This window comes from Equus quagga, chromosome 3 (genome assembly GCF_021613505.1).
Source record: "Equus quagga isolate Etosha38 chromosome 3, UCLA_HA_Equagga_1.0, whole genome shotgun sequence".
NCBI classification, from domain to species: Eukaryota; Metazoa; Chordata; class Mammalia; order Perissodactyla; family Equidae; genus Equus; species Equus quagga.
Window position 1 is genome coordinate 57,276,826 of NC_060269.1, and position 13,168 is coordinate 57,289,993.

At 33.9% G+C, this 13,168-nt stretch overlaps 1 protein-coding gene across 1 annotated transcript in view; it reads left to right on the forward strand.

Annotated features, from left to right (window-relative positions):
- GALNTL6 (polypeptide N-acetylgalactosaminyltransferase like 6) overlaps positions 1-13,168 on the forward strand; it is a 1,100,859-nt gene that overhangs the window by 442,459 nt on the left and 645,232 nt on the right. The window contains exon 3 of the mRNA XM_046656926.1: positions 1,570-1,708. Within this exon, the coding sequence (XP_046512882.1) occupies positions 1,570-1,708 (139 nt within the window). The remainder of the gene's footprint in view (positions 1-1,569; positions 1,709-13,168) is intronic.

Below are 13,168 nucleotides of genomic sequence, written 5' to 3' on the forward strand. Positions count from 1 at the left end.
GTTAAAAAGAATGGTATGCTCTGATGTATTTGAAAATGGTTCCTTTCTCCTCTCCCTGCTGGAAGCACGAGAGGATTTTTCTCCATTATTTCCTCTGAGAAACTGATTGAGCTCCTGAAGGTAAATCTCACAAAATTACTGGAGCGTCCCTTTGACTGGGGACACCCAGAGTTTTTAAATCTCGGGCTTGTCTGTACTGAGCTTCCAGCCATTTGTCAAATCCCATTCAGTTTTCCCTATCCCGGGACTAGTTCCCAGGTGATTGCCACTTGTGAGTCTCTGCTCTGGTAAGCCTCAACTCCCTATATTCGCCTGTCTGTCTCTCCAATCTTGGGGACAGCAGTTTGCTCTGTGTAATTTTCCCTCTTACAAATCTAGGCAGAGTTGTTGATTTTTGAGTCTGTTCAGTTTTTTACTTGTTGTTAGGAGGGAGTGACAATTTCCAAACTCCTTGCATGCATAACTGTCTTAAATTAGATCTAAATAAAATAAACTTAAAAAATAGTTACAACATATGTAATTAACAAAGCTTCAATAAACATAGTATATATATTATATATATATATATATTTTTTTTTTTTTTTTTTTGCTGAAGAAGACTTGCCCTCAGCTAACATCTACTGCCAATCTTCCTCATTTTTGCTGAGGAAGATTCATCCTGAGGTAACATCTATTGCCAATTTTCCTCTATTTTGTATGTGAGCTGCTGCCAGAGCATGGCTGCTGACAGACAAGTGGTGTAGGTGTGCATCTGGGCACCAAACCCAGGCCACCAAAGCAGAGTGCACCAAACTTAACCACTAGGCCACTGGGGCATGCCTTGTAAATTTTTTGGGAAAAAAACACAAATTCTTTTTGTTAAAAACTCTGAACCATCACTCCACAAGATAGAAAATACAAATGATAAATATATATGAAGTTGTTAATTTCATTAGTAATCAAGAGAAGGCAAATTAAAGTATGAGTAACATATATTTCCCCAGTAAATTTTAACATATTATCCAATGGTTCTGAGGATGTATGAAAACTATCATACTTACTCTGAAGATGTTCTAGCATTTCCATTTGTAGGAATTATCCTCCCACTTCCAAAAATACATAACTAGGAATATATAAGCAAAGATGTTCATTTCAACATTGTTTATAATAGGGAAAATTAGAAATAAAAGTATATCATCAGTGGAATGGTGTAAATTGGGATTCAATGAAATAGTATCAACTGTTGGATGTAAATGAAAAGATGGCTGTTTATACTATTATGTAGGATAAAATCATATTATAAAACACTATGTGTATTAAAACCTGCATACAAATACTAGGAAACACAGACCTAAAATCTTAATAATGGTTCTTTCTGGAAGGTGAGATTACACTTTCTACTTCTATGTTGTTTGCTTTTTATCATGAATCTTAAATAAAATAATATAATATGATATAATAAAGTCTTACCAGTAAGTCTTCTGTGGAGTATAGTAACAGGTAACTAAAGAGAAAGATCTTTAAGACTTATTATCTACCAGATGAACTGGTTTTAATACAGTTGATAATCCCATTTTTTTCTCCTGCCAGGGAAAGGTGAACATGGGAAACCTTACCCCCTCACTGAAGAGGACCACGATGACTCAGCTTATAGGGAAAATGGTTTCAACATTTTTGTCAGCAACAATATTGCTCTAGAGAGGTCCCTGCCAGATATTCGCCATGCTAAGTGAGTACCCGCAAGCTCCTTGTGCAGTGTGGTTTTCTTTTGTTTGTCTGTTTTGTTTTATTATGTTTAATGTGTATCACAGTGAGACACGTAACTAAAAATTTTGTTCTAATAATTTCATTAGAACCTTTTATATTTCATAATTTTACATATGTTTGATTTAAATTAGAATAACTTTAAAAATTCCAAAAGAATAGCTACCAACTCTCTAAAACTTAATACACATTTTCATTATTGAGTTGACTGTATTATCTCCATTTAAAATGAAATCTTTTCATATCCATGCTTTTACTTTTGATCGTGTAGATTGTGAAGCAAACATTTTTTTCTGAGGGTTAGTGCTGTCAGAACTGTCTCCATATATATTTATACCTTCTATCGACCTCATTCTCACACCAGTCATATTCAGTGCCCTTGTTTTTACATCTTCCATAAAGAATGCCTGAAATGAATGCAGCCATAATCCAAAGGCAATGGTTGGTTGCTCAAGTTCTGACACTTCATGAATTGCTTGTGGCTTGTCAATTACCAGTGAGTTCAGTTTTTACTGAATCATACCCACATAGTATAGTATAAATGGAAATAAGGATAATATTGCATATATTTACCTGCAATTCATCTTCTCTATGTCCACCTCTATCTACTCCTAACATTGCTTCATGTACTTTTTTTCTAGTTTGTTATGGTCTGCTTGTTAGCATATGCAATGCACAAAGTATGTCAAGAACAGAGAATGTGATCAGAATTTAAAGTTGTGGAATTGTCATGGATATTTGATAATCTATCCAACTATACTAATATGTTCACCGCTCCCCCCACCTCAATCTCCCTTTGGAAACAATTGTGTGAGAGAAAGAAAATAAAATAAGGGCAACTGTTGAAATTAGGACTAGGAATCTAAATTAAACCAGTAATGTACAGTAAATAAAACTCTTAATTTTGTGCAAAAATAATTAACCCTTTAGGAAAAAAGTCAGTAAATTGCAGTTTGGGGGACCATTCTTTAGTTGCCATATTGTGTATTTATAACGTTATTTTAAAATATAAAAGAATTATTGCTTCCTCCTCAGGTTTTATGTGAATTTGCATTTCCCAATATAGTTAAGCAGAGGATTAATGTGAAGAACAAATCAATTTTTCCCTAAACTGAATGCTTTATGTATTGGTCTAGGCCTTCTAGCTAGCCAAATTATTCCCAAGTTACCTGAAATTATCTACAGTAACTCCCACTGACCGAGAACATTTTTAGTTATGAGAAATTTTAATACTTAATTGCACACCATCAAAGATGCATTAAATTGCACTGTTGGCATAATAAATGTGCTCAGAGAATCATTTCCATCCACCTCCTCCCCCACCCCCACACGTCCAATCTTTTAATGTGTATTCAAGCGGAAATAATTACAGATGGAAATGGTGTAGAAACTCACTGAAGTCAAAAGAAGGCTGATGTTCCCATTCTTCTCAGACAGCGTATTTTTAGTGTAACTACCTCCTTTTGAAAAAAGATGTTCTTAGGCAATAATGGAAAAGAAAGTGGAAGAATGGAAAGAAAAATATTTTGAAATTTTTATTAGAGTTACTGAGTTTACAGACTGAGAGGGCATTATTTTAAATGTTAGGAAAGAAAAATGTGGCTAAAATATGGTCTGTGATCATGTTCTTACTTGTTTACTGAGGCTTGATAACTAGTAAGACAAACAGTTGCGTAGTAAAATGATACCAAAAATGACAAAACCTTAACAAGGGTTGGAGGCGCATGACAGCAAAGTGCTAAGTGTGAGACAACCAGGAATGGTAGATTACCCTGGTTGGTCTAGTGTCTGACTCTCAGAGTTGCAGGAACAGAGATCCATTGTTGCCTCTGATGTTGTCGAGGTCCTACCTGAGGGGAACCAAGAGCCCAAGAAAGTCTTACAAGGATCCCACTGTTTAAAAGTCCTGTGCTTTTGACCTCATTTGTGCTTCTCAAAATGCACACACAGGTAACTACAAGAGTATGAAGTTCTGTGTAAGTGGTCCTTGAAAGTATAAAAGCAACTCGACACACACTCCAGTGTTATCAGTTGAACTAGGCTGCAGATCATTGACCATAGCTTGTTTATTTTGACAGAATCTATAGATGAGAATGCAAAATCGGTGTGACTTTGATAATCAGACATAAGAGTTCTAAGAAACCTTGCATTTGCAGTCAGCTAATTCAAACTACAGGCTCAGAATGATAGGAGAGAAGAGTTTATATTTCTTTGCTCTGAGATTTTGTTATGGAAAATATTGGGGAATACTGTCTTGCAATTTTGCTTAACTCGATCTTTATTACAAAACACAGAAGCATAGTTCTTCCTCTACTCTTCTGCAGTCTCTTCTGATCACTCTCTCTGAGTATGCAAGTGCTCTCTACCCATTCATATTCTCACACGTAGTCAAAAAAAGTCATGGTTCTAGGTGTTTTGATGTGCTTAGTGCACATTTTAGTTCACTGTGAAGAATTTTCAGAACAGGAATTATTTCAGAAATCTCAACTCAGAAAGCATGTTTCTTTTACTTGTCCTACTCCCTTCTTCTTCACTAGCATAAAAATGAACTGCTTTCTTTTGGCTTTATTATTTTGTGGAGTCAGTAATAGATTCCCATTAAGTAGGAGCCATAGATAAAGGAAAGTCAATTGACATATGTGGAATAATTTAATCATTCTTGCTTATATCCTAAGAATAATTTCCAAGCTTTTTCATTTATGTTTTACTTTTTTGAAGACATATCTGTGTACTTTAAATACTCCCTTCTTCAGTTGTTGCCTAATTGTGTCCGAATCCATAGTACCTGGGTATAACCTGAGAACTGTCCTTAGAACATATTATCTTTATATTTTATTTAATGCAGTGTTGATAAGAATTTTACTCAGAAAGCTTCTGCATGAAAAATGTCCAGTCAGTGGATATCTTGCTGGCCTGGCTTCATTTCACCACACTTCAATTTTTCCCCACCTGCATATTGATTGTGCATTTTCTTTGTATTCAGTTACCCGTTTTGGATGCCACATCTTTGTATGCTATAGGACATCTTATTTTGACTTCCAGTTCAAAATAGGAAATATGAAACATATATGTAGAATACAGAATACATATAAAATATGGAAATAGAAAACCATGGAAGGATGGATGGCCTGCATAGAAAAGAAACTGATAAACTTATGAATGAATATATTGTTAGCAAGATGAGATTGAAAAATATTTGAGCAAGTATTACTCCCAAATAAAAACAAATTCATCAGCAGTTACCACAAATACTCCCCCAAAATGGTACAATTCATGTGTAAGTTGAAGTTGCATCTATGAAAAGAAGAAATGCATGAGATTAGGACATATAAGTCATGTATAATAGGAGAGCTGAAGTATGCTTTGCAGAGGATTCAGGTAAATGCATCATTGATACGGGTTCATTTTTTTTGCTGTAATAGAATACACATTTACACAGATATATACTCATGCATGTTAACATTAAGATGCATTTAGAAGGTAAGTGAGTAGCTGGCATATTTTTCAATTAAAATAACTCTACTCTGAATTGTGGATTTTCCTTTTCACTTAGCTTTTTCCTTACATTTCATTATATTTCCAAGATAAGGATAGTTTTAGCTTCACAACTTTGACAATAAATAAGATATTGAAGATTGAGAGAAAAGTCTATGATATCTCTTGAGAAAATATAGGAGGAGCGTTTTACAGCCTCTTGGATTATATAATTGCTTCCAGCAGTGTTGCAGTCATGTCAGATTAATACATCACAACTTTGCTCCCTGTACAACTTCAGGGCCAAATGAGAGATAGTCCCAGAAATGGTTTGGAATTAAAATATTACTCTTTTTATTGATAAGATTATATTGGTGGACATAGTTTGGATGTGGGCCACGTGTGATTCCCAATACTGAACTCCAGAATGAGGTGCATCTAGCCTTCATAGACATTGCTGGACAACACAGGGATGATTATATAACGTAAGGCATGAAGGACAGTTAGTTGTCTGCTCTCTGAAGACAAGCAGATCCCAAAGCAGAAAAATGAAGGAGGAGCTGAGCCAAGCGTGGGAAGCTCCATAACTCAAACTCATCAATTGTGTGTCTTACTTTCTCCTGGAAAGAATGCATGAGAAGATGGAGAGAGACTAGGAGTATTAATCTAATTGTTGTCCCTCTACATAGGAACATCTATCGAGAGGAAAGGGAAGTCTCCTTCCTAAATGAATAGTGCGTAATATCCGCTTTGCATTTGAGGAGAAACATCAGCTTCCCAATTTTTTGAGAAATTTCTCATTTTTTAAAATTTTTTAGTGCCTTACAGTCTAAACATTCCTGCCTTCTAGAAATTATGTTGAATAATAGTTCTGGAAAAGTTGACATCCATGGCTTGCACTGTAGTGCTGCATAAGTCAATTTGTCGTTTTGAATTTCTATTTACCCACTTCATTAAGTGGGAATTCTAACTTTCTTCATGCCTCTCACCATGTATTAAGATTATTAAAGTTGAAACCAGGTTTACCAAATCAGCTGTAGCATGATCTATTCAGTTATTTCTTTTCCTTCTGATGACAATAATCCTTCTGGTTCCCTTCTTTTCCAGTTATATCATGAAGATATAAAAATAAGGAGATCTAGTGAACTACAATTCTAAAATTTAAATCGTAAAAAGAAATTTTGTAAGTCAATTTCTTAGGAAAACTAATTATATGTGTCCAAGAAAGTGTTATTTAACTGTTTTGACTCTTGTCTATTGAATACTAGAACTCACCCATAGAAATGTCTGAGTTTAACCATCCAAAAACATGCAAGGATAAAATTCTTTTACTTCTCAATTTCAAAAGCTATGTAAAACTTTGAGAGGCACTGGCTTCTTTTATGTTTTTATTATGATTTACTTGTGAAGTTGATTAAGCACCTTCTTTCAACAAGTTACAAATGAATGCTGAAGCAAATTAAGCTAAAATCACTGTTCCAGCACTCCAATCAAGTGTGAATATTGCCACAGAAGGAGGTGGGAAATGCATCCTTTGAATCCAATGCTCTTCCAGCCTAGGGTATAACTTATTTAGATTGACTGAAAAAAAGAAAAGTAGTTAAATCACGAGCAGCAGATTGGGGAAGGGATGATCAGGAACATCAGATAGGAAATACTCCTTCAAAACCATTGGTCAGGTGAGTACTCCAATATTTTTGTGAGCCAGTTTATGTAAATGAGTATAGACATTGATACAGTACTATGTTTCTAAGAGTCATTTAAAGAAACAAAACTAAAAACTTACACACATATCTCACTTATTGAAGAAAGTCTGAGAGATAAGAAAGAGTTTTTATCACTGTAACTAAAAGATATGTCCCTGTTGAAATGAAAATCCTTCTAGGACACATAACTGTTCAAGAGTTGTCAAACATTTATCCTTTGGAGTGACTCAGAGATCACGAAGCAGAGTCTTTGAAAGGTGGATTGAGGATGAGCACAAGAGCACTGAGGTCTAAGAGTGGCGATGTGAAAGTTATGCAAGGTGAAAAAAGAAATGACAAAAGAAAAACCTTCTAAAAATAAACTTACAGCTGCTTCAAAATTATGTCCATTGAATTTCAAAGTATATCCTTTGTAACCTTAGAATATGATAAGGATCAAACAAATAAAACTGAAGGTTAGCATAAGTTTGAGAAATAGATTCACAAGTTTAATTCCGGAAAGAGAAGAAAATGGAAATTTGATGTAATTACGCACCTTGTTCTGTAAGATTAATCTAACAACAGGAATTCTGAATGTGCTCTTTCTTCATTTTATTCCCACCCACAGAAGCTTACTGAAAAAAGAGGTAGAGATGAACATTTAGTTTATTTATTTAAAAAAGTACGAAAATTTGCCATTTTGAACAACTAACATCATGTTTAATAGTGAAAGACTGGTTGCATTTCCCCTAAGATCGTGAGGTAAATAGGACATCTACTCTCAGCACTGCTATTCAGCATTGAACTGTAGATTCTAGCTCAGGCAATTAGGGAGGCAAAAGAAATAAAAGGCATCTAAATTGCAGAGGAAGAATTAAAACTGTCTCTATTGGCAAACGACATAATTTTACATATAGAAAACCCCAAGGAATTCTCTAAAAAACTATTAGAACTAATAATCAATTTCAGCAAGGAGGCAAAGTATAAGATAAATATGCAAAAATCATTTTGTTTTTATACACTTGCAGTAAATTATCTGAAAATGAAATTGAGAACAATTCCATTCACCATTAAATCAAAATGAATAAATTTCTTACGAATAAATTGAAAAAAGCAATGTAATACTTATACTTTGAAAAGTACAAGACACTGTTGAAAGAAATTGAAGAAATGGAAAAACATCCTATATTTGTGGGTCAGGAGATTTTCAATATTGTTAGGGTGGTGAAACACTCCAAGCTGATCTACAGATTCAAAGAAAACCTGATCAGAATCCCAGCTGACTTCTTTGTAGAAATTGATAAGCTGATTCTCAAATTTATATGGAATTACAAGGGACCCAGAAGAGCCAAAACAATCTTGAAGAACAGCAACAAAATAGGAAGACACACACTTCCTGGTTTCACATTTATCACGAAGTAACAGTAATCTCCAAGGTAGTGTAGTACTGGTAAATGGATAGATATATAGATCAACAGAATATAATAGAGAGTCCAGAAATAATTCTATACATTCATGATCAATTGATTTTTTTGACAATGGTGCCAAAACCATTCAAGATGGAAAGCATAGTCCTTTAAACATATGGTACTGGGACAAGTAGATAGCCATATGTAAAAAATGATGTTTGATCTTTACCTCAGAATACATAAAAATCAGCACAAAATGTATCAAAGATCTCAAAATAAGTACTAAAAGAAGAAAACATGGAAGTAAATTTTTATGACCTTTGATTTAACAAAGTCTTCTTAGGCATAATACCAAAAGCACAAGCAACAAAGGCAAAAACACATCAGACTTCACCAAAATTAAAACCTTTTATGCTTCAAAGGACACCATCAGGAAGGCAAAATGACAACCCACAGAACTGGAGAAAACATTTGCAAATCATATATCTGATAAGAAAGTTGTATCTAAGATATATAAAGAAGACTTACAATTCAATAATAAAAAGATAAATAGCCCAGTGAAAATATGGGCAAATGATCTGAATAGTCATTTCTTCAAAGAAGATATACAAATGGGCAATAAATTCAGGAAAAGATATTCAACATCATTAGTCACCAAGAAAATACAAATCAAAAGCAAAATGAGATAGTACTTCATACCAACTACAACAACTAGAGCCAAAATGTCAGGTAATGAATGTTAACGAGGCCATGGAGAAACTGGAATTTTCATCATTGCTGTTGGGAATGTAAAATGGTGTGGATCTTTTGGAAGATAGTCTGGCAGTTCCTCAAACAACTAAAAAGAAAGTTACCACACAACCTAGCAATTCTACTTTTAGGTATACATCCAAGAGAAATAAAAACGTATGTCCACACAAAACTTATACATGAATGTTTCCAGCAGCATTATTCATAATAGCCAAAAGATGGAAACAACCTAATGTCCACTGGTGGATGAACGTATCAACAAAATGTGCTATATCCAGACAATGGAAGATTATTCAGTCATAAAAAGCATAAAAATACTTACAAATGCTGCATCTTGGATTAACCTTGAAAACACTATGCTAAATGAAAAAACCAGACACAAAATTCCGTATAATATACAATTCTATTTATACAAATGTCCAGAATACAGAAGTCTGTTGAAAAAGAAAGTAGATAGAGGGGCTGCCCGGTGGCTGAGCGGTTAAGTTCGCAAGTTCTGCTTCTCGGCGGCCAGGGGTTCGCCAATTCGGATCCCGGGTGTGGGCATGGCACCACTTGGCAAAAAGCCATGCTGTGGTAGGCGTCCCATATATAAAGTAGGGGAAGATGGGCAGGATGTTAGCTGAGGGCCAGTCTTCCTCAGCAAAAAGAGGAGGACCGGCAGCAGTTAGCTCAGGGCTAATCTTCCTCAAAAAAAAAAAAGAAAGAAAGTAGATAGAGGTTAGTTTAGGGCTGTGAGGGGAGAAGGGGCAGGAGAGTTATAACTAAGAGTATGGGATTTCTTTTTAAGTTGATGAATGTATTCTTAAATACATTGTGCTGATGGTTGCACACGACTATGAATACACTAAAAACCATTGAATCATGCGCTTTTAATGGTACAACAGATGAATTGTATAGTATGTGAACTATATCTCAATAAAGCTGTTTAAAAAAGTAAATCACTTTCATTTTTCTCCGAATCGAATAATTTTATTTTACTTCTTTATTTTTACCAAATCAAGCAATTAATTCTTCTGATGGATTTTATCATCTGAGTCAACGCAATAAGTATTGATCTCTAGGTTTTGTAACTGGTATGTACTGATGTGTTTATTATTTGCAAAGTGTGAGATTCAAGTATCTCAATGCCATGAACACTATTTTATTTCCTAATAAAATTCTCTTAAAAATCTTGAATTCCTGTTCTGGAAGGAATTGTTTGGCATTCCCTACAGAAGTGGAGAATTTAGTTATTAATGTATTTTTATATTTTGCTTATTATTCTGGCTTAAGTTTAATCGTGTATAATAAAAAACATTGATACGGCCACATCTGTAAAATGACCACTTTACTCACTTTTCCTTCTAGCTATCAGCCCCAAGTTCCATATAGATACTGATTTCCTCAACTTCCGTTCAACTCGTTAGTAGTTCCTCTTCATCCGATAGCTGGCTATTAAAGCTCACTGATGCTCAGTGCTGACCACTAGTTTCTTCATTCTATTTCCTCTCTCCTTGCTGATCTCATTCCCCAAGGCCGATTAATTCTCTCTGAAATGTAGTGACAACATGTGTCTCGAACGCATACACTTCCCCTAGTCTCAACTATATCCACTATCATCTCTTCATTGGAATTCTAGAATAACCTCAGAATTGGACCTCACACACTCCCTCTTGCTCCTGTGCAATACATTGAGTAGAGTGAGCAATCATGAGCCTTAAGAACTATGGCAAAACCTACATCCCCCTGTCTAAAATACTTAAAAGACTCCCTCTTATACCCAAAAAAATAGCTTAGAAAATATCAACATTGACCTTCATATTCTTAACCCTGCCTATCTCTGAGTTCCTCTTTTGCTGTTCTCTCTGTGTTCACTACCTTTCTACCACAATGCCACAGTGCACACTCAGCTGGGTGAACACAACAAACTCTTTTGTTCATTGCTACAGACAACATATCACACTACATTAAAGTGTTAATCATATTACCATATAAAATATTAATTTAAAAAATAAGTTTCTATGTATTAGGTGATGAAATAAATAAATAATGATGACCGTCCACACTTACTCAAACATACTGTCATACACTTGGCAGTCCAAACTGATTTTCCCGGCCTGTCAAAGGCAAAATAAATCACCAGTTATTGCTGCTTTATCAAACCCAACTGACATGGCAAGATTAGAACAGAAAAACAGTGTGACTGAAACCAGCCATTGAAAATTGAATATGCTGACATTAAAACAATTACTATGTAAATTGGTGCTTGGAAATGACTTACACAGATATGTTCTATAATATGCTTGTCACTAGCCAGATGCCAAGTTGACATTTTATTCTGCTACTATTGAGAATGGGGTTGAGAGAATGTTAGCTGAACCAAAATGGTTTTGCAAGAAATCTTACAGTGACAAAAATTTAAAAGAAAATAAAGAAATTTCCTCTTCTTTCTGAACATAAGTGGTTCCTTTGAGAAATTTTTTTTAAAAATTGGTTCACTAACTATATTTAGCTGTCCTGATTATCTTGTTTAGGAAATCTATTTTCAAAAGACTTCACAGAATTCAACTAAAATGAACTGTCATCTATCAGTAAAGCCATTTTATAAAGCTTGTGATAAGCTGAGGCAATAAATTATTTACTTAATTAATTAATTTGGGGTCTGTCCAAGGTGCTGACACTAGCACATGTAAATGTATCAAAAGGTGGTCAGATGTACAAAAAAAATGCCATTTTTGCTGTAGCTATGAGGTTAAACAAATTGTAGGATTTTGAACTGGTTTCCCTCCCACATACATCCTAATGAAACCGACTGCCTCTGAGTCGGCTCTCTCTTTCTTTATTGCCATTTCAGAGAATTATCAGGATTATTATAAAATGGCACAAAATCATAACCATTTAGAATATGGGCCCTAAAGGGAGCTCAAAATATAACTCCCTGCCTGTTTATTATCATTACTACAGAATCACATTTTAACACATTTAGCATTATACGAAAAATGTTCCAAGTTTTATATGTTTCACATGATGTATATATATATATGTATCTTTTTTAATCTGAAATATGTTAATATAACTGAGGAATCTTTAAGCGCATACTCTCACTCCATTCTTTAGATTATTTCATCAGCAAAGGTACGATGGGTAATATCGTTGCAGATGTTAACCTTTCTTGAACAAACCTATCAACAAACATATTAATCAATATTAATATGTATGAGTAAAATCATATAATGGAAAATGTTTCTTTCCTTTCTTCGTATTACTTTAAAAGGAAGAAGTAAGACATAAATTCACTTAATTTTGAATCCTCTCAACTTGGTGACTTTAAATACTAAGATGAAATTTTACTTTTTGAAGGAGTGGCTTTAAATAAATGAAGATTTTGGAGACTTTTAACAGTCCTCTTTCAGTAATTGTTTAAAGAGAGCCAAAAGATTCAATTAGGATACAGGAGATTTAAACAAATTTAAAATTATACATAAGTTGTCTTAATTTATATTTATTTACATTTACTGAACACTACATTTAATAATTGCATGATAAGCTTTTTTTTCAATTTCATGTGAAATGTTTACCCAAATAGATCATGCACTATTGCATAAACAACTCTCATTAAATTTCAACGGATAGAATTAATACTGAGTATATTCTCTGACCAAACTTGAATTAAATTAAAAATCAATAAAAAAATATATCCATAAAATATACAAATATTTAGAAATTGAATAACACATTTATGAATAACCCACAGGTCAAATGTCAAGCTAGAGAAACTAGAAAATTTTCAAATACAATAATAATTAAAATACATCCCACAGCTTTTTTATATGCTGTACATATAATGCAGCCCTTACAGGTAAATGTATAGCTTTAAATGTTTAAATCAAGCAAGAAAAATTTTCAAATTAATCATCTAAGTAAAATAAGTATAAAAAAGAAAATAAATCAACGACTGTCAAAAAGAGAAAAAATTATAAGTTCAAAATTTAGTATTTTGAATGCATTAATAAAATTTCTAAATTTCTGGCAAGTATTTCTAAGGAAAAACAAAAGAGAGAGAAACCACCAATTACCACTATCAGTTATGAAAGAGTGGATATCATTAAACTTCCAACAGACATT